Source organism: Helianthus annuus, chromosome 2 (assembly GCF_002127325.2).
Source record: "Helianthus annuus cultivar XRQ/B chromosome 2, HanXRQr2.0-SUNRISE, whole genome shotgun sequence".
NCBI classification, from domain to species: Eukaryota; Viridiplantae; Streptophyta; class Magnoliopsida; order Asterales; family Asteraceae; genus Helianthus; species Helianthus annuus.
Genome location: NC_035434.2, coordinates 155,568,239 through 155,590,678, shown reverse-complemented (window position 1 = coordinate 155,590,678; position 22,440 = coordinate 155,568,239). Strand labels below are relative to the sequence as shown.

General features: G+C 37.0%; 1 protein-coding gene and 2 long non-coding RNA genes across 8 annotated transcripts; all 3 read left to right on the top strand.

Annotated features, from left to right (window-relative positions):
* Positions 1–9,236: 9,236 nt before the first annotated feature.
* LOC110925079 (protein CANDIDATE G-PROTEIN COUPLED RECEPTOR 7) lies at positions 9,237–10,682 on the top strand. The gene has a single exon (XM_022169051.2). It carries the CDS (start codon positions 9,335–9,337, stop codon positions 10,616–10,618), a length of 1,284 nt encoding a protein of 427 aa, XP_022024743.1. The 5' UTR covers positions 9,237–9,334; the 3' UTR covers positions 10,619–10,682.
* Positions 10,683–17,788: 7,106 nt separating this feature from the next.
* LOC110925073 lies at positions 17,789–19,142 on the top strand. The gene is made up of 4 exons (XR_002584433.2): positions 17,789–18,032; positions 18,501–18,691; positions 18,806–18,906; positions 18,971–19,142. It is a non-coding gene; the product is annotated as an uncharacterized LOC110925073 (long non-coding RNA).
* A 100-nt stretch (positions 19,143–19,242) lies between these two features.
* Positions 19,243–21,324, top strand: LOC110925051. Of its 6 annotated transcripts, none has more exons than XR_004883052.1 (6): positions 19,243–19,339; positions 19,603–19,704; positions 19,804–19,876; positions 19,971–20,156; positions 20,231–20,322; positions 20,880–21,324. It is a non-coding gene; the product is annotated as an uncharacterized LOC110925051 (long non-coding RNA). The 6 variants fall into 6 exon arrangements; XR_002584423.2 differs by having other exon boundaries at positions 19,804–19,900; XR_004883057.1 differs by having other exon boundaries at positions 19,603–19,715; positions 19,804–19,900.
* Positions 21,325–22,440: the final 1,116 nt, after the last annotated feature.

The window sequence follows — 22,440 nt, the reverse complement described above, 5'->3', positions numbered from 1 at the left end:
CTACGATTACCCAAATGGCATCATTACCTTTTCTGGTTTTGGGTAACTTAGTAACAAAGTCCATTGTTATGAGTTCCCATTTCCATACAGGCATTTCTAACTATTGTAGCAGACCTGAAGGTTTCTGATGTTCGGCTTTAACTTGTGAACAAGTTAGACACTTAGATACGTATTTGGCTATATCCTTCTTCATTCCTATCCACCAGAAATTCTTTCTTAAATCTTGGTACATCTTATTGTTTCCTGGATGTACAGTATACCTAGATTTATGAGCTTCGTCTAAAATCCTTGACCTTAAATTTCCGTGTTTAGGTACCCAAATTCTGTTTTTGTGGAATTTCCAAATTCCATCATTTCCTTGTTCCAATTCTTTTAGGTAACCTTTCATTCCTTCGGCATCGTCCTTGATTGCCGTTTCATGAATTTCTTTCAATTGTTCCATTAAATCTATTTGTAGATTTATTCTAAGGGCACGGACTCGCCTTTGCTTCTCATGATACTTACGACTTAAGGCGTCTGCGACTACGTTTGCCTTTCCTTCGTGATATTGAATATCACAGTCGTAATCACTCAGGATTTCCATCCATCTTCTTTGCCTCATATTTAACTCTTTTTGCCCAAATATATACCTTAAACTTTTATGATCTGTATAAACAGTAAACTTACTTCCATACAGATAATGTCTCCATATCATAAGGGCAAAAACTATAGCTCCTAATTCAAATCATGAGTCGTATAGTTTTCTTCGTGCTTCTTCAATTGTCTGGAAGCATACGCAATTACCTTCTTGCGTTGCATCAACACACATCCGTATCCTAATTTTGAAGCATCACAATATACCTCAAAATCTTCTGTTCCTTCTGGTAAGGCTAAGATTGGAGCATTGGTTAATTTCTGCTTTAAGATTCTGAAAGCTTCTTCTTGTTTAGGTCCCCACTCAAACTTAGTGGCTTTACAGGTTAGCTTAGTTAATAGTATAGCTATCTTGGAAAAATCCTTAATAAATCGTCTATAATATCCGGCTAATCCTATAAAACTTCTAATTTCCATTGCAGTTTGCGGAACCTTCCAATTGGTAATTGCTTTTATCTTAGCAGGATCTACGTGAATACCTTCGTGATACACCATGTGTCCTAAAAATTGAACTTCTTGTAGCCAAAATTCACACTTCGAGAATTTAGCGTACAACTTTTCTTTTCTTATCAAAGTTAAGAGTGCATGCAAGTGCTGACAATGTTCGACCTGACTTTTTGAATAAATAAGTATATCGTCTATGAAAACAATTACAAATTTATCCAAATATGGTTTACAGATGCTGTTCATCATGTCCATAAATGTTGCAGGTGCATTAGTTAATCCAAAGGGCATGACTGTAAACTCATAATGTCCATACCTAGTTCTAAAAGCAGTTTTAGGTATGTCTTCTTCTTGAACCTTTAATTGATGATATCCGGAGCGCAACTCTATCTTAGAAAAATATTTAGCGCCTTGTAATTGATCGAAAAGATCATCAATCCTAGGTAATGGGTATCGATTCTTAATTGTAACCTTATTCAGTTCTCTATAATCGATACACATTCTCATCGATCCATCTTTCTTTTTCACAAACAACACTGGTGCACCCCAAGGGGATGAACTAGGTTGTATAAATCTTTTGCTTAGTAATTCATCTAATTGCTTTTTCAATTCTAGCATTTCGGTAGGAGCTAATCGATAGGGTGCCTTGGCTATCGGTGTAGTTCCTGGAATTAGATGAATCCTAAATTCTACCTCCCTATCTGGTGGTAACCTAGGTAAATCTTCCGGAAATACATCTGGGTATTCTGAGACTACAGGAATTTCCTTAAGTTCTTTTCCTTTAGTACAAATGATTACTGAAATCATATATACTATTCCTTGTTTCCGTTCATAATTAGCAACTTTCATTACTGATATGAACTTCAGCGGCTTTCGAGGTTTATCTCCTGTAATCATGATTACTTTCCCAGTAGGTGATTGAATTTCTATAGAGTTTCTATCACAAATGATTTGAGCATGGTTGGCTATTAACCAATCCATTTCTAACACAACATCAAATTCAGCTAATTTCATAGGCAATAGGTTCGCAGCAAATTTATGACCTGAGAGTTCTATTTCTACTTTTTGCAAAACCTGATTGATTTTTACCGAATTCCCATCTGCAGTTTCGACTGTAAAAATCTGCCTAACGGTAGTTAAGGGTAACTTAAGAGCCTGACAGAATGAAGTATTTATAAAACTTTGGTTTGCACCAGAGTCAAATAATACTTTTGCATAAACGTTGTGAACTAGAAACGTACCGGCGATGACATCCGGAATGAGCTCTGCTTCTTGAGTGGTTAGCTGGAATGCTCTGGCATTCTTCTTAGTAGCTCCTTCGGTCGCTTTGGGTTTGTTGTCTACTGGGTTGGCTAACTTAGGACATTCTGTTTTGAAATGTCCGGCTTCTCCACAATTGTAACAAATTATGGATTTCTTCCTGCAGTTTTCTTCACGATGTCCTATCGTTTTGCAAAAATTGCAAAGTTTGTTACATTTTCCAAAATGATTCTTTTTGCAAATTTTGCAGAATGGCAAAGTTGAGAATTACCCTGTTCCTCTTTTCTTGAAATTCCTACTATTACCCACCCTAAATCCTTGGGTAATTTTCTAAGCTAATTCCTTCTTCCTATCTTCATCTCTTGTACGTATCAGTTCATCAGTTAGGGTGTTAGCTAATTCTACTGCATCGTCAATAGTGCGAGGTCTCGCAGCCTTAACGATATTGCGAATTTCGCTAATTAATCCCCAAATATAGCGAGAAATGAGTACCGGTTCTGGCGAAGCCAGGTTAGGTACTACTCTAGCATATTCGAAGAATGTCGAAGTATAACCACGACAATCCACACCTAACATACGATGAGTTAGGAACTTATTTGCCATTTGTTCCTTTTCATACTCAGGACAGAATTTTCTTTCTACGAGATTCTTAAATTCCTCCCAAGTCATAGCATAAGCCCTATCTCTTCCTTTAGCTTATAACACAGTGTTCCACCATTCGAGTGCTCCTTCTTTAAACAGATTTGATGTGTACATGACCTGATCATCTTTGGCACACTTACTTATTGCAATTACTGCTTCGGTTTTCTCTAACCAACGCAGTGATGTAGTTGCCCCTTCATTGCCTGCAAATTCAGTGGGTTTACAAGCAAGGAATTCTTTGAAAGTGCAACCAGGTGTTGCAGCCTTTCGTTTCTTAGGGAGCGGCGTGTGCTGGGATTCATTATCATGATTAACATGATTATGGCCACCGTTTATACTATTACTGAAGTTATCTTCAGTAGTACGTTTACTAGGAATGATATGTTGCGGTTCGATTGGACTTTTTACAGCAGCAACAAATGCTGGAATAGCATTGGCTATCCCTTGAGCAACAATATTTTCAATATCTTGTCTAGTCATATATTGATCCCCGGGATGTTGCTCCGACTGATTAACCTCATTTACTGGTTCATTACCACTATTTGCCATCTGATAATATATTAATTTTTATTAGTATTTGATAAATAATAATCATACATAAACAATCAGACAATTTATAATACACGTATAGTCAAAATTATCGATTTCTCGATCCCATTTCATATCCGTTATAGTATGCATCACTACACACAGATATTTTGCAAAGTTTTATTCGGAGTTATGTTACAGACTGATTTCACTATTTACTATACTATTACACAACTATAGTTTTACCATCCTCCTATCCCGCACCATTTGTTGTTCTAAAAACGCATTTCCCTTTCATCATATTTCCAGGCAATCTGTCCCCTATCTCCCTGATTCTATTCCCTGCATCCATCAACTCTTCACCGAAATGGCGAAGTTCAGCCATATTCTCAGTGCTCATTGGTGGATTAGGTAGGGGTTCTGGATCAAATTGCGGAAGGAAGGAATAAGGGTCGTTGACAATATTTTGAAATTGCCAATCATTCGTCCACCATTCTTCCATTTCTATAGGTTGAGCGTGGACTATTGGTTCTGGGATTGCTGGTGCAAAATTTATAGGGATTGGATTTTCACTAGGATAGGTAAAAACATTTGTATTGACAGGTTGAATAGTTTCACAGTTTGCCAATAAAAAATCTATTTCATCCTGAAAATTATTTCCTGGTTTTGGTTTTGATTGGAGCTCTCTCCGATTTCTATCTGAGTTGGTCTAGAACCTTGTCCTACTTCCATTTCTATATCTTTAGAATATTCCTCAAACTGTATCTCCATTTGCCTAGAATCTTTCTTATCTTCAATTTCCATTTCCTGCTGTTTACCAGTTTCTTTTGCTATTTCTAAAGGATTGTTTATTTTAGGAAGTTTCGGAACTGGCTTTTTCCTACGGATACGATGTCCCCACACGTAATTCTTCTTTTTCTTTCGTTTTAGCTTTGTCAAAGGTGGAGCATGGAATTCTACAGGTTGGTCCACATCAGCAAAGTATCCAGTAAACTCTTGGGAAACTTCTATATTCACCGGGTAAAGATTGAGGTTCTGAAAAGCTTCAGATATCTCGCTCATGCTGTGTAGCATATATGCAAAATGCACAGAAATGCTAAGTTAAAACTTTGGAACAAAGTTTAACAAATAAACATCGAAGTTTTATTGCACACTATTTGTACAAAATAACAGGAAAGAATACACTCAAATTTATTTATTTATTTACTGAGAAGTGTTATTACTAGACTTAGGGTATTTAAAGATTTGCATGTTCTGCTACAGTAGCTAGCATATACAAATTTGCCCATTTCTCATCTGGCTTATCTTCCCAAGGTGATTTATTGATTAACTCCTGGGTTTCCTTTTTAATCCTCTTTTCTCGGATTTGCTCTTTACTTTTCTTAATAATCATACTCCTTTTTCTAGGAGAAAGCGGTTTCTCATATTGTGCTTTTCGCACAAATATTCCTTCTTCAGGGATTGTAGGGAGTTTTGAAAATTTAGTTTTGGATGAACTTCCCTCTTCGTAGACTGACCTATCTAATTTAAGATAGATATCTTGCAACTTTTGCTTACCCATACTGTAACTAACAAATAGTCAGTTTTAATAAAATACATAATCACATAATAATAATCAGGAAAAATTAAGTATCTTTTAAATACTTAATTAGCTTAACTCAGTGGCTCTGATACCACCTTATTTCTGTCACGGCCCCCGACCCAGTTTGACCCGTTTCAGGAGCCGCGGGACAGAAATCCCGTGATATTTATTTATGTGATTTTAGCAGCAGAATTCTTTAACATCAGGATCGTTATAAAGCTAAAAACTTTTCCCGATTATTTTATTTCACAATTCGGATAAAACCCCGATAATTTACAATAATAAGATTTTTCTGATAAATCTTTATTTCAAAACATATTTCTTTATTTTATACTGAGCCACTATCTTAAGCTTGAAATGCTCCCCGGCACTTTTCCTGAATTACAGTAGATCACCTGAAACATGTTTGAAAAAGGTTTTGTCAGCGGGGAAATACTGAGTGAATCATTCAGTTTACTGAAAACGACACATTTGTTATAATTCACAGTGTTAAGATCTTTTACACATGTTTCTGATATCAACCAACTACCCACAGTATTTGTCACTCGACCGGATCTGTGACAGTGGTCATATCACCATTGGCTGCCCCAATGAATGACGTATCACTAAAAATTAGGTTCGCCCACCTAATCGTGATAAAACAATAGTAATGTGCACAATACCCCACATACTGGCTGTAATTTGGTGATTACATCAACTTAATCACTGTAATTATAATTCTGAAAATAATTTGGAGTATTGTAAAACAGTTGATAAAAAGAAGAATGACTCACATTGCAGATTTAACACGAACAGAATTTGATTTAGCTTGGTTAACCTAATTTCAATAATAATGCACACAAAACTGGGTTAGTGATCAATACAGCAGTTACGATAACTCACGAAATCAAATTCTCACAATGAACAACAAAGTGCAATACTTAAACATTCATCGATTTAACGACGAACGACAAAGTATAACCCAATATGGGCGGCACTTAAACATTCTTTGGATATATTGATCTCGGAAAATGAATCGTAATAGCGATCGAGTAATTACCCTGTTTTGCGGCAGCGATTCGAGTGCAGTGTGTGTTTATTTGTAGTAATTTGGTGCTAATTCGACGTACAGACAACAACTTTGCGTCGTTTCAACTTCTAATTTCAAGTCCCAAGGTCGGCTATTTATAGCCAGAAAATAGCCTCGCTTACGGACCGTAAGCCGTAACTCTTACGGTCCGTAAGGGTGCGGTCTACTTTGTAGAGTAGCCTAGTCAGTGGTATAGGCTTGATGAATCAACTAAAATCGAATTTCAGTATGTACAACGCAATTTTGTTGATAATTATCAACTAGGGTTTATCCCCCCTGAGTTTTAGGGGCCCTGATCCTGATTCCGATTGTTTCGAAAATTTTAGGGTTAGTGCAGAATTACTTGAGTGTCTCAATTAGGGTTTCCTTATTGACTAATTATCATTCTAATTATTGATTTTAATAAGAGTTGTTACACGGTTCGTCTATAAACACAAAGAATCGGCAGGATTTAAATGAAACCCAATACATTAAAAGTTAAACCCAAACTTCACAACCAAACATTACCTACCTACCTACCATACATTAAAACCAAACATCATACCTAACACAAAACACAAAACACAAAACACAAAAACACAATCAAACCAACATCACATAAACACACTAAACCTTCGAAGAACCGGTTCCGGATGATTCGCCGCCCTCACTTTTCTTCGCCGTAGCCTTTGTCACCGGACAATGACGGTCGGTGTGTTTTTTGAGGGTCGAGTTCGCCGTAGCCTTCATGAACTTCCCACAACCTTTGCAACATGCCATTTCATGGGTATCAGACATCAGGCACATATCAAAGTTCTTCCAAACTTGGGGGTTTATTTTGGTTTCCAAAACCATGACCATTTCGTCGTTGCATGCCATAACCGATTTTAGTTGTAACTTATAGGGTGAAACCGATTTGAGTGGGACTAAGTTTTGGTTGAAGGTGATGTTCTTATAAATACTAGAAACCGATTTCAAAGTTTTATTGGCAATTAATCGATTCCAACGGATATAAAGCCGTTAGGAATCGATTCCGACAGCTTTATTGTAGCTTTTTCTGGAAGATACCCGGAGGAACCGGTTCACATGATCTCATCCACATGTTTCCCTCTTTAATCGGTCATCCGTTACTAGGTCAAATCGAGACCCGTAACCCATCTTTATCGGTGACCCGGTTTAGCTCAGCTCCGTAACATGTATTTCAAACTCGTTTACATGCTGACCCATAACCCGTGATCCGTAAACGAATCATTTTCCGTATCGGATAAACCCAGTTTAGAACCCGTGACCCGTGATCAAACTCAATTAACCCAACAATTAGGTGGTTATTAACCAAATATATTTACATTTACAATACGATGAAATATAATAATTTTTTCAACAGCAATCTGTTAAAGAAAATGCTATAATCAAATCCTTACTTAGATTCATCATAAGGCCACCCGGGGCGGTGGCTTTTTTGTACGTGATGGCCGACTTAACGCGTGGAAGAATGGAAGAAACCACCGTCACCCCATAATTTTAACGCATGATGATTTGAGGGTTGTGAGGGAAATTGTTGGTTGGGGGGAAGTTATTGGGTGTGGTGGTGAGTGATGGACATTTCCACTAAAAGGGTTGTGAGTGATGAAATAATGGTTGATAACATGGCGTAATTTGATTGGATATTGTAAGTGATAAATGGGTGGTGAGTGATAATTGCCCCTAAGCCCTTAAATATCATTTATATTTAACTAGACACTTCACATATATGATGTATACATAGGGCATGTTTGGCTAAGCTTATTTAACTTAAAAAAGGACTTTTTGTTAAAAGGACTTATTGATTTATTACTTTTTCAAAATGAGTTTTTAAAAAAATATTTGGATTAGCTTATTGGGTGTGAAAAGCCAAAATTACTAAAAAGGACATTCTTCATATTGAAAAGTTGTTTGGTAGGGGATAAATTTGTAATTGTGTTGAAAAGCTCTAAAAAGTCACAAATTTATGACTTTTCAAAAATGACTTTTTCTCCCTACTGAAAAGTTGTTTTGAAAATGACTTTTCAATTAGCTAAACACAATTTTAACTTATTGACTTTTTGAAAAGCCAATAAGTAAATAAGTTGAGGGGAATTTACCAAATTAGCCAAGAATAAACTTTGACCACCAAATTAGCCATTTGATGCCTCCTTGGAGCACGGATTCAAATGTGCGGGATGCCTCTTTCAAGACCCCTCATGCCTCTTTAAATATGGAAGTGACACGTGTCTCAATGATTAGTTAGACTCCTCCAATGCCCCTCAGCAGACTCATCCAATGCCTCGGCAGACTCTTCCAATGCCCCTCAGCAGACTCTTCCAATGCCTCAGGTATGAGTTAAAATTTTATGTGGGACCTACCACCCACTTCATCTTCACCACCGCCACCGCCACCACCACCGCCACTTCATCTTCAAGATCCTTCATGAGCTCCAACAGGGAAGATGCCTCTTTCAAAGGAAGACATGATGATCGATCTGTGTTCACCAAGTCAACAGGGGATAGAAAGAAATGAATCTGAAGGAAGATTAGTAGTATATTTTATGGTGGTGGTGGTGGCGGCAGCGGTGGTGGCGGCGGCGGCGGTGGTGGTGGTGGCGGTGGTAGTGGCGGTGGTGAAGATGAAGTGGGTGGTAGGTCCCACATAAAATTTTAACTCATGCCTGAGGCATTGGAAGAGTCTGTTGAGAGGCATTGGAAGAGTCTGCTGAGGCATTGGATGAGTCTGTTGAGGGGCATTGGAGGAGTCTACCTAATCATTGAGACACGTGTCACTTCCACATTGAAAGAGGCATCCCGCACATTTGAATCCATGATGCCCTGCTCCAAGGAGGCATCAAGTGGCTAATTTGGTAGTCAAAGTTTATTCTTGGCTAATTTGGTAATTTTCCCATAAATTGATTCAAAAAGCTTAGCCTAACATGCCCATAGTACACACAGGGTGGTTTGGGATTGACCCTCCAAATCTAAACCAAACTTCACGTCTGAAACCATAGATTCCCAAACATAACGACAAACTATATATTGAAAAGTCAGAAGTCAACGAGACCAACCCGTATAGATCCCGACAAAACATCATCGTCCACACGGTCTTAACCATTTGATCCAACTGTTCTTATTCCCCTCTCATCTCTATTTTAGATTTCCCACCGGCGTCAACCACCGGAAAAATTAAAAATGGGAGTTTTAGGTAAATCTGTCACCGCTTTTCTCCTCTTCTTCTTCCTTTCTGCTGCTCCGTCCACCGCGGAGATCAAATCGATCAAAATCCAATCGGATAACCGACCTGTGATCCTCTTCCAGAAGTTCGGATTCACACATACCAGCAATATCACCGTTGCGGTCTCCTCCGTGTTTGTTACCTCCACGTTATCGCAACCCGATGCCTCACTTCTAGGATTCTTCTTGTTATCGGAACGATCACTGATCGACGTCCTCAGTGAACTTCAACAAAACCCTAATTTCTGTATCCTGGATTCCATGTTTATCTCACTCCTTTTCACCTTCAAAGATCTCTCTCCTCCGCCTCAGTCTTCGTTCAACAGATCGTACCCAGTGACCTATGCGGGTGAGTATTCACTCTTCTTCGTCAACTGCAACCACGAATCATTCGTAACCATGGACGTCCGCACAGAGCTGTTTAATACTGATGACAAAGCTACCAACAACTATCTATCAGTCGGGCTAACACAGCTCCCGTCTCTATATTTCATTTTCTCTTTGTTTTATCTATGCTTTTTAGGGTTTTGGATCTCTGTGGGCTTTAATAATCAGCGGTCCGTTCACAAAGTTCATATATTAATGGGTGTGTTGCTTATTATGAAGGTGCTTAGCTTGTTTTGTGCCGCAGAGGATAAACTATATGTGAAGGTTACAGGCATGCCTCATGGATGGAATGTTTTGTTTTACATACTTCAGTTCATCAGTAGTGTACTTTTTTTCGCTGTGATCGTCTTGATTGGTGCTGGATGGCTGTATCTGAAACCGAACTTAGTTGGAAAGGAAAAGAAGGTTTTGATGATTGTGATCACACTTCAGGTTTTGGCTAATGTAGCTTCCATAGTGATTGGGGAAACAGGTCCTTTTATTGAAGACTGGGTGACTTGGAATCAAGTGTTTCTGTTGGCGGAATTTGTTTGTGGTTGCGCTGCTATCTTCCCGATTGTGTGGTTGATCAGGTCGTTTTCGAGAACTGATGCGAAGGCTGCTAGAAATTTGGCTCTATTTAGGTTGTTTTGTGTGGTGGTTGTTGGTTATATGTTGGTCACAAATATTGGCGTTTTTGCACTGAAGACGATGACAGTTTATAAGCAGCAGTGGGTGGGTAGAGCAGAGGAAATAGCCAGCCTTGTGTTCTGTTTGGTGTTGTTTTACATGTTCAGGCCAGTGCGGGAAAGTGAGTATCTTGTTCTTGACGATGAAGGTGTATATGAAGAAGCACCAAAGATGGTTAAGGGATGAGTTGAAGAATGAAGATCCTATCTTGTGTTCTATTTGGTGATGCTACTTTACTTTTTGTGTTCTATTTGGTGATGCTACTTTACTTTTATATGTGGTTTCTCTCTCTCATATATATGAAATGACACTACTAATAGGCATTTTCATTCTACAGCCAAATCCATAGTAAATCCATAGTAAACACCCTTTTTATCATTAATTTGCTACGGATTTGGTTCATAGCTACAAGTCCCCTCGCGAACTTATTTGCTACGAACTTTAGCTACAGAAATTATGTTCGCGACGAATTTAGCAACAAAAAATGACGTCGCTGTTTTAGCCACAAATTTGCTATGAAGAAGGTTGCTACGAAATTTCGCTATGGGTTTTTAGCTACGGAAACTTTTAGCTATTATTGTTTTTAGCTACGGTTGTTTTCAGCTACGGTTTTTGTAGCTACGGAAAATTTTAGCTACGGATATTTTTAGCTACGGTTATTTTTAGCTACCATGGAGTTTCTGCTACGAGTTTGGCTACAAAGTTTTGCTACACATTAAGCTACTATTTTTGTTACGATTCCGTTTCAAAATTTAGCTACAGATTTTGCTACGAACTTTGTAAGGTTTTTGGTACGAAACTAGCTATAGATTTTAGAAGGTTTTTGCTAGGATTTTTGTAAAGTTTTTGCTACATATTTTGCTAAGGCTTTTTTCTATAACTTTTCATATATATGTTATTTTCAAGTTGTTTCTTATAGACGATAATGTACTCAAATCTCAGTAAGAAGATACACATTATACCAAAGATAAATATGAAATCAAATTTCAATATGCACATGTATTACAACAATGATCCAAATTATCTTAAAGAAATACAATATATATAATAAATATATGAATTATAAAGTTTTCTAACAAACCATATCTAAACATGACGAAAAATTTTCTAGCGGGTTTTGTGATGACGATCGATATCTCGGTCGTTCAAATGTATAACTTGCATTTTCTTTAATTTTCTCCATCTAGCACACTTCTCTACTATATCTTGTTTTAACTTCGTTACTCGTCGTCAAAGTTGAAAAAGATTCAAGTGTGTTTGCTTCTGCAAGTTGACGAAAATGATTACAAATATGAAGCAATATGCCAAATATATAAAAGAAAATCTTAATTTTGTAATATAACTAGCTTTTGCCCCGCCCGCGTTGCGGGGCAATAATCCGAATATTTCGCTCTCATAACATATATGTCTGTGTTTCGGTTACTTGTACATACCACTCATAACACGATCTCAAAAAAAATTACATCGAGTCGACAAATTAAAACAAAAACACTATCATACTTTTACTAAAAAAATAAAACGATGGAAAGACTATAATTTTAATTTGGAAGCAAAATTGAAAATTTTCAGGAGAAATGAGCATGTACCAGGCATGCCTGGCATGCCTGGCATGCCTGGCATGCCTGAACGAATAAAAGTTACACCTATGCCCGCCCGCGTTACAGGGCGTTAATTCAAATATTTCTTAGTTTCATAACATGTATGCACGTATTTAGGTTACTTGTACATACTATTTATAACACGATCTAAAAAAAATACATGGAGACAACCAATTAAACGAAAACACTAACATAATTTTGCTAAAAAAATTAAAATAATAACAGGTTTGTAATTTTGAGCTGGGGTAAAATATTAATTTGTCAGGACCAATGAGCGAGTGTTAGACAACTGTTTGACATAATAAAAGTTACATTGAGTCAACCAAGCAAAATAAAACCGTACTATAGTTTTGCAAAAAAAAAAAGTAAAACGATGGCAAGATCATAATTTTTAACTAGGGGAGAAATCGTAAATTTTGAAATGGGAGCAAAATCATAATTTTGAACAGAGGGCAAAATCGTAAAAATATTTTGAATTGGGGGCGAAATCATAATTTTAAACTGAGGGCAAAATCATAATTTTGAGCTATGGGGGAAAACATAATTTTATTTTTAACTGTGGGCAAAAACGTAATTTTGAGTTGGGGGCAAAATCGTAATTTCGAGCTAGGGGCAAAAACATTTTTTTATGTTGAAGGGGGAGCAAAAGCGTAATTTTAGACGGAGGGTGAAACCGTAAATTTAAACTGGGAGTAGAATTAGAAATGGGTTTTTGAACTGAGTACAAAAGCGTAATTTTTTAGCCAGGGAAAAAAATATAATTTTATTTTAAATTATGGGTAAAAACGTAATTTTAAACAAAGGACGAAATCGTAATTTTAGGTTGGAAATAAAATTAAATTAAAAAAGGATGGTTCAATAGGAAAGTGTCAGGCAAGCTGCCTATGTAGGATAGTATTATAATAAGTTGCCTGAACATTGAAGAACCATGAAGAGTTCAAACTATAATCTTCAAATGGATACAAAATTCCATGGGGGGCAAACCTCAAGTTTACAAATTGACCTGTCATACATCAATATACATTTACCAAAGTTTTACATGAACTAATACCAATTACCAAATAGTAATTACTTACACGTAATTATTAGTTGTTCTCTCTAATAGATCCCTGAGCACAAATCCAAGCTCAACCATGTGGTCAAATGTTAAAAATGATTAATGTATTAATAAGTTTATGAAAGCATTAATTATTACAAGAATGATGAACAAGTATGTATAAAATGAACTAAATATGCATAACAATCAACTAAATGTCTACATCAACCTGTTTGAAACTAGTCTCTTTTTTTTCTGCTAAAAGAGTTTATTTATTCACCCGTTTGAGATGAAGATTACCCAAATTGACAATTTATAATTAAACATTTCATTTCTTTCACCTCTACAATAAACTAAAAGAAGTACCGATATTTCAATATTCTAACCCATATCAATCCTTCAATTCAACAATCAAGTTGTATCTTGTTCCAAATGAAAGCAAAAGAGTTTCTGATTCCTGGAAATGAAGCACTTTATTAGCTTCACATTACATCTATAATATTATAAAAGGAAGAAGTGACGTACAAAATTGTAATTTTACCATATTTACAAGTTACGAAGCACCATGTACAAGGATGTATAAGCTATTTAACCCAAAGTTTTAAGACACCAAAAGAGTATAATCGGTAATTTGCCATCTTCTAGAACCTAATACTAAACTAGTTTTTTTTGTCTTCGCTCGTTGTGGCGAAATCGAGCAAATTATACTGTAAAACAAAGGTGATTTGAAAATAGAGCACGTTGTTTAGAAAGTCAAACCATTAGAACGGTTTAGTTTATCATCGTACTATTTTATGATACCAAATAAATACTTTATTATAAGTAAAATTTCGTTTTTAACGAAACTTATAACGGAATGTCCGGGAAAAATCAATCATAGCGCGAACAGGTTCCTTAACGCCTTTCACGATGATGGGGCCTTGCCATGCTTACCGTTGACTTCTCCAATGCCTTCAACCTAGTGGATCGCACAGCTCTTCTGCGGGAGGTTTGGATTCGATGCCCATCTATATTTCCTTGGATACATTTTCTTTATGGGCAAACCGCTAGGCTTTATGTGGGTAATGACTGTATTGGGTCGTCCACAGGGGTCGTCCACAGGGGTCCAGCAGGGGGATCCTTTGGGACCTCTGTTGTTCGCCCTTGTCTTGCACCCCCTCACACAACGTATACGAGACAGCTGCACCCTCCCTTTCCACGCGTGGTATTTGGATGATGGTACTATTATGGGGAAAACATCTGAGGTAGCAAAGGCTCTGGCTATCATTCAATCTGAGGGGCCACCTTTGGGGCTCCGGCTTAATATAAAAAAAACAGAGGTATACTGGCCGTCTTGCAATGGAGATAAATTGGAGGCTAGTTTATTCCCGAAGGAGATTGGAAGACCAACGGGGGGCGTGAGACTCCTTGGGGGAGCTGTTAGCCGGGACCCCAGTTTCATTAGTGCTTTGGCTGCGCGGCGAGCTTCCCGGGCAGTGGGCCTTATGAGTAGCCTTTCGCAACTCCGAGACCCGCAAAGTGAGCTTTTCCGGCTGCGCTCTTGCATGGGTGTCGCCAAGCTCCTTTTTGGACTGCGAACTTGTCAACCTGTGTTTGTAAAGGAGGCGGTATCCTTATTCGATAAAGGGCTACGGGGGGCTATAGAGGACATTGTGGTGTGTGGGGGCCCGTTTTTTGGGGATTTTCAGTGGCGGGTTGCTTCTCTGCCCTGTAAGATGGGGGGGCTGGGGCTTATATCGGCTACGGATGTCTCCATTTACGATTTTGTTGCCTCGCGAGCTCAATCGTGGGGGCTGCAAGATCACATCTTGCGCGAGAGTGGGGTTGTTGGGATGGATGGGGATTATGACATGGCTCTGGGGGAGTTGCATAGACACCTTCCGGATTTGGATATTGGCGGTTTCGCTAACAGGGACACCGCCCCACCGAAGACCCAGAAGACTTTGGCGAGTGCTCTGTTTTGTCGTATCGCTCAGAATATTGGATCAGATTTCTGTACGACCCCTCGTCAGAAAGCCGTCCTAGAATGTTTGCGGGACCCCCACGCCCAAGATTTTCTATCGGTCATCCCCATCGAGGGCTTAGGCCAAAAGATGTCAGCCGTTGAATACCGTGCTATCTTAAAATATCGGCTCATGATTCCTATGTTCCCTGATGATGAGCAATGCCCGATTTGCTGGAAAGCTTGCTTAGACCAATTTGGGGAGCATGCTCTGCACTGTAAAGAACTGCCAAGTTTTAAGTATAGGCACGACTGGGTGCGGGATGCCTTGGGGGACATCCTCAAACGGGCGGGGATCTCGGTGAAGAAAGAAGCCCCCGTAAACTTTTTGACAGATCCGAGGGAAGGAAGATCCACATTACGCCCCGCAGACGTTTTAGTTTTCGGGTGGGATGCAGGTAAACACGCGTGTGTCGATCTTACCAGGGTTTCCCTCCTTGTAGGCTTACGGGATACAGGTTTTGTCCCTGGTCAGGCAATTGCAAAGGCGGCAGCGAAGAAAATGGACAAACATGCAAAAGCCTGCGAGGAAAATCAACATTCCTTTATCCCTTTTGCCTTTGATACCTTTGGCTCGCTAGCCTTAGAAGCCATCAGATTTCTTGAACGGGTCCAACGGGTTGTTCACAGCAACATTTCGTCTCCTAGAGATCGGGGTTTCGTTTTTACTAGGTTAGGTTTCGCTATTCAAAAGGGGGTAGCGGCGCAGCTTGTTGCCCGCTTACCGACTATCTTGGTGTAATTGTCCTTAAAGTCTTTAAAAAAAAAATGGTATACCAGTAGAATATTATATTATATTAAATGACATAAAAACAGTATACATGAGAGTAAAAAAAAAAGGAACTATCAAATTAATCGATAATATATGCTCTAAAAAAGAAAAGAGAATCTATACTATATAATAAAAGAAACCACTTTAAGGACACTTGTCATTATATTAGGCCTTCTCTTATAGATAATTAATATAATACAATTGAAAATAAAAAAAAAAGAGTTACGATATACATGGCATTATAAAACACAATTATGGATTTATGGGTGACGAAATGTCATATTTGCTTTTATCTTCTGAAAACGGAAAAAAATAAAATATTAATTAAATTACACAAAATTCCAAATTTAATTGTAGGCCATACAATATAATATAGTATAGACTAGGTGATGCCCCGTCCGCGTTGCGGGGCGATGGCCGAATAATTCTCAACCAACTAAAAAAATAGTACTATAGTTTTGCTAGAAAGAAAATGTAAAAAGAGTGTTAGGACACGATCTTTAACTGTGGGCAAAGTCATATTTTTATTTTTACTTGGGGAAAAATCATTTTTTTCCCCGATGTTAAATTCTAATTTTTAGCTAGGGGAAACTATATTTTTATTTTGTACTGGAGGCAAAAACGTAATTTTGAATTAAGAGTGATATCGTAATTTTGAACGGGGGAAAAATCGTAACTTTTAGCTGGGGGCAAAAGCATAATTTTATTTTGAACTGGGGCAAAGACGTAATTTTAAACTGAGTGCAAAACCGTAATTTTAAAGTGGGTATAAAATAATAAACTGCTATAAAATCGTAATTTTTAGCCGGGGGAAAACAAAATATTATTTTGAACTGAGGCGAAATTGTATTTCTTAGCTCGGGGCAAAAGGGTAAATGTATTTTGAAGTTGAGGCAAAACCGTATTTTTTAACTGGGGGCAAAAACGTAATTTTAAAATGGGTATAAAATAATAAACTGGTTGGACCAATGGGTATTGCTCGCCGCCAATTTGGACCAATGGCGGGTAAACACTATTCCGGGGCAAAAACGTAGTTTTAAAGTGTGTATAAAATAATAAACTGGTTGGTCCAATGAGGAAGGGTCGGCCGCTCATTTAAACAAATGACAGGGAGATACTATTCCCTACCATGTTTTTTGTATATGTTAATAAATAAATTCACACAAATTCTTGTATATAAAAAGAAAGATATTGGGGAGTTTACTTTTTCTTTGTTGAATGTTTAAGTTTAAAATTCACCTTCAAAGTTTATTTTTTATAAGTTTAATTTTTAAAATATATATGTTGTCATCATCTTAATAAGGCTTCTTTTAGTTAAAGTCTAATAAAAAATAAATAAAATAAAGCCGTACCGAGTATGTCATTAGTTTTTTTAAATATAATTTTCTTATTATTTGGTATATAAAATCATATTTATTCAAGCCGTATAATACATGAGGGTTTTTAAAGATATTAATTTTTTTTATTATTTGGTAAACAATATTACCTTATTCAACCCGTGTAATACACGTGGTTTTAAATATATAATTTTTTTCATTATTTATTATATAAAATTAAATTTACTCAACCCCACGGGGTTCTTAAAGATATAACTTTTTTTATTATTTAATATATAAAATTACATTTATTCAACCCGTGTAATAAACGAAGTTTTTTAAGATAATTTTTTTTTGTTATTTTGTATGTACAATTACATTTATTCAACACGGGTTTCTAACCTAGTTATTAATAAAACAATATAGGAAATATATGGTTTTAAAAAAGGGAAAATAATTAAAAATATGTTATTAAAAATAAAATAACAATAAATAATAAAAAACAATATATTATTATAAAATCAAAATTACTATTTATCATCCTTCACTAACAATATATATATATAATATAATATAATATATAATATATATATAATATATAATATATATATAATGGTAAAAGAAGCCGTACGGTATTAGAGACACGCCGCTTCACTTCATCTTCCCCCTAACCCCTCCAATCCCATAAAATCCACCACATCCTACAGAGCTTCTCTGCAAGCCGGAATCGGCGAAAAAAGTGTGTGAAAATCCGACCCCGGTGATTAACGGCCGTCGTGCGAATTGTAACCTAGCGTCACTCGGTGCTTGCCGTCAGAGAACGTTAACCGTTGTTCCGCAGTCGTCAACACCGCCACCACACCGCCAATCCGTTAGGTTTTCCGTTTTTCTAACGTACAGTAGATTTATGCGTTTATGATTTTTGTTTTGCGAGTTTCTGATCTGATTGATTCGAATTGTGTATCGATTTGATGAACGTAAAACCTAATGTGAGTGTAGTTCAATCATACAGTAGATTAGATTAACGAATCGAATCAAATTGTGTATCTATCGATTTGATTATTGTAAAAGCTAATGTGATTGAAGTTCAATCGTACATTAAATTTATGATTTATATGCATGTTACATAAACTATAGCTATAAAAACAAATCAAATTGTTGATCGATTTGATGATTGTAAAACCTAATGTAATTGTAGATCAATCATTCAGTAAACTTATGCTTCATGTTATTCGAGTTTCTGATCTGAATCAATTTGTTGAGCGATTTGATTTGCTATTTATGATATGCGAGTTTTTGATCTGATTAAAATTGTGAATTAATAATTTCATTTGATGATTGTAGGAGCTAATGTGATCGTAGGTCTGAGATCTTGATCTGCCGGAGCGGTTACACCACCGCCTGTAAGTCACGTGCAATGGTACTATCCACCAACGCCACCGCCGGCGTCACCGTACCACCACCAGGCAACATTGCCGTACTACGGTTATGCTCCGGCTGCTTACGTGGCAACAACGGATGTCAGTTACAATCACGTAAGTTGATAAGTGGATCCAGATCAGCTGTAACTGCATTTATTTATCCACGTGGATATTATTTAATAGAGTTAAATGTCATTTTAGTCCCTTTGGTTTGTGTTATTTTGCCAGTTTTGTCCAAAATAAGATCATTTGGGAAGAATGATGATGGAAGGGAAAATCAGTCAGATGGTTCAGATTCAAATGCTTGCAGCTACTCCTGATATCATGAGGTACTATGTTTTAATGTAAATATCAGATGTAATGGTGAATGATATATTGTTGTTTTAAATGAAGGAAACTTACTAATTAGTGGAGAGAGTGTTGATTGGATTAATATGCTACATGAGCTCCAACATTTTCTACATGATCATGGATCCAATGATTTATGGAATTGTTGCTGATCATAGTGACAACAATGTTATTTATGCTACAATATTTCCACATAATATTGGCCACATAGCTACCAGGCATGTCAAAGTTATTAGTACTTTTCAATTAAAGAAGTTAGACTAATTGCATACATTCAAAATAACCTCTCTTTTATAATTGTTTTAATCTTAAATGCACACTAGGGACACTAATCTTGTGAAGAGAATAGGTGCAACCACTATTGCTGAAGTCAGAGCTATCGGAATTTCATATGCATTTGCTCCTTGTATTGATGTAAGTATAATAAAATATGTAAGTATGTGTCTATAAAGAACTGTTTTTATAGGTATGCAGAGATCTAATATGCGGGCGTGCTATGAGAGTTACAGTGAGGATAATGAACTTGTTCAAAGTATGAATAAGATTGTATTAGGATTGCAAGGTAAAAATTTTCAGGGATCACGGTTGGGTGTCCCATATGTTGATTGGGTTGGTGGTGGAGGTCATGATTTCATATATTTAAACTTCTAATTTACATGGTGTAATTATGTTTGCAGGGCATTCTGTATCAATACAGTGATGACTTGCAATATATACCTGGTGTGACCAGTTTTGCATGTTTCTCCGGTTTTCATGGTTGGTAACGGTTCCTCCACCATGTGAGTTTCAGGTTAACGTGATACAATCTATATTAGTAATAATAACTTGTGTTAAACTGTTAAATATATGCTTTAACTCGTTTTTCATTCTCATTTAAGGCTTGGACCCATGAAGCCCGAACCAAAACCACCAAAGGCATCAGTTGCTCAAAAACGTCGAAGGTCGTTTAAGGTAGAGACGGTGAAACCGAAAGAGGTGTGATGTTTGGTCAACCAACCCATGTTAAATTTCTATGGTAGTGTTTATAAATATCTTGTCATTACAGCTCGAGGATACTGTTTCTAAAGAAAAGATGGAAACCGAAAAGACGATCGCTAAAATGTTTGATGTTCTAAAAATCAACAAAAAAGTTCGTCTTGAGAACCTGCTTGGTGAAAGATGGCCGGGTTGTGATAACGGTGGATGATAATGGCTGTCATCATGTTTGTATGTCACATTTCTTAACTATGTTGTAAGTTTTTTAATGAATTCATCATATTTCAGATTTTTTTTGTTTACTTTTGTAACTGATATTTCTGTATTCAGCACCACGGAATGCTCCTGCTGCTTCCATGATTACATCTAGGAAGGTGGTATACTCACAATTCATCTTTAGGTTTGACTTCAGTGACTGGAAGGTACATACATTACTTTTAGTTTAAATATATTAGTTATTCTTGTATGTACAGTTGTTGGCCACATGTATATGATCAGTTGATCACATAAGAATAGCAAATGTATGACAATGGTATAAATATAAATTAGTTTTTTTTTTTTTGTTTAACATCCTCAAAGTCTGTTTTGGTTATCGTATTGGTTAGGTAGCTTGGGAGTATGCCCATTTTAAAAGAAAGAGATAACCTAGGAACCCCTTTATTTAAAGATTAAGTAACAACCTTAATTTGAGGAGTTGTTTACCACTATTGGCAAGGAAAACTTTGTTTACTCATTTCATTGTGTTAATACTTTGTTTTTTAAATTTGTCGTTTGGATATTGTTTGAATCAAATAACTATAATTAAAGGTAACACTTGTTGTAATTAACTAGAATTTTAAATTTAAAGACTTGATTAACTAACTTTCTAGAGGCGTTCTGGGTAACAACACCTCATGCCCGAACTGTGGCAGTAATGAGGAATCAGTAGATCATTGTTTAGTGCAATGTAGTATAACAAAGTTGCTTTGGAGATTTATAGGTACATGGCTTGAAATTCCATCGCTTGAAGAACCTTTACTGTGATCGAGGTTACGGAAACTGAGAGATATTTACACGTGGCAAGGAAGAGAAAGAAGACGATCTTGGCTGTAGTTATCATGCACTTTGGATAATTTAGGGGGCAAGAAACAAGAAGGTGTTTGAAAATCGACCAATTTCGGTTACGAAGGCAACAGAAGAAATTCAGGAAACCAACTTCCTTTGGCTTAAACATCGGGCGAGATGGAAGACAATGACTTTTGATGAGTGGTTAAAATTTGATGTAAACCTTTTCTACTCAGTTTTCGTTATATTGGTGTAAGCATGGCCTCCGCTAGCACTTATTTGGTTCGAGTTTTTTTTGCTTGGTTTTGGTGTTTTATCGGATGGCTTTGTTTGTTAAAAAAACTAACTTTCGAGATCAAACTAATCATGTTTTTGCTAGATACCACAAATGAATGGAAACATATATAAATCAAGAAATAAAATAAAAATTTAAAAGTGTTATGAATGAATCCATTAGGGTGTCCGGGGCGTACTCGGTAAGGGGGATCGGTGAGGCATTTCCCCGATCGGGAACACCGCCGCCATCCTCGCGGGGTCCCGATTCGGGGTGGGTTATGGGTGGGGGTTCACCGATGGAAATTGTTGCGTGGATCGAGATATGACCGTTGACAACGGTCGGAAATTTAATAATAAAAAAAATTCACTTTTTTTAAACTAATATAAATAACCATCTCATTCTCACCATTTTTTTATACTCAAACCATCTCATTCTCTCTATTTTTTTAAACTCTCTAACCACACCCACTTCACTTTATATTTTTTATACTCTCCAACCAAACTGTCACACCCCGATTTCCACGTGTCACCGGTGGGCCCGGTGTGGGGTACAGTGACGTAGTTGGCATCGTCATAGACAATCAACACAATATAATAATGCACAGCGGAAGCAGAATAGATACATTTCAACTTTTAAATAAATTGCAATAATAAATATCACAGTAGTTGAAACGGATCCACAGGCGGATCAAATACAAATAAGATAAAATATTGTTCAACAGATATTTGTCGTCCGAGCTTGCGAGACTATAGTGGACGCTCTTAGGAAACAGCCAGCCTATTTTCGTATAGTACCTGCACTTAACCTTTTGGGAAAAATACGTCAGTGTTACACTGGTAAATACAAATCGACTGACTCATTTTGAAAATGATTGAAAATTGATTTAGATGCACAAGGCATAAATATTTTTATTAACTTGGGATAATTATATAATATAAACTTGTGAACGATTTACATGCACTCGTATCTTTGGTGGCCCGGGATCTGCTGTCCGGGCTAAGAATTAAATGACACACCACATTAAAGAGTTATACACGCCGAGTGTACGCCTACACCCCGTGCTCTGGTCGTGGCCATCTCGTAAGATAGTGCCAAGGATATCCGGGACACGGTCAATAACCCCCCAAAGCCTAAAGTAAGACAAGACTGTTTAAACGAAGTCGCACAAGCTATTCAAGACTGTACACCCATAAGGAGCAGGACTTGTGCGCCCGATCAA

Excerpts from the sequence above, each read along its gene's own strand:
- LOC110925079 (XM_022169051.2), top strand. The coding sequence starts at position 9,335 with ATGGGAGTTTTAGGTAAATCTGTCACCGCTTTTCTCCTCTTCTTCTTC.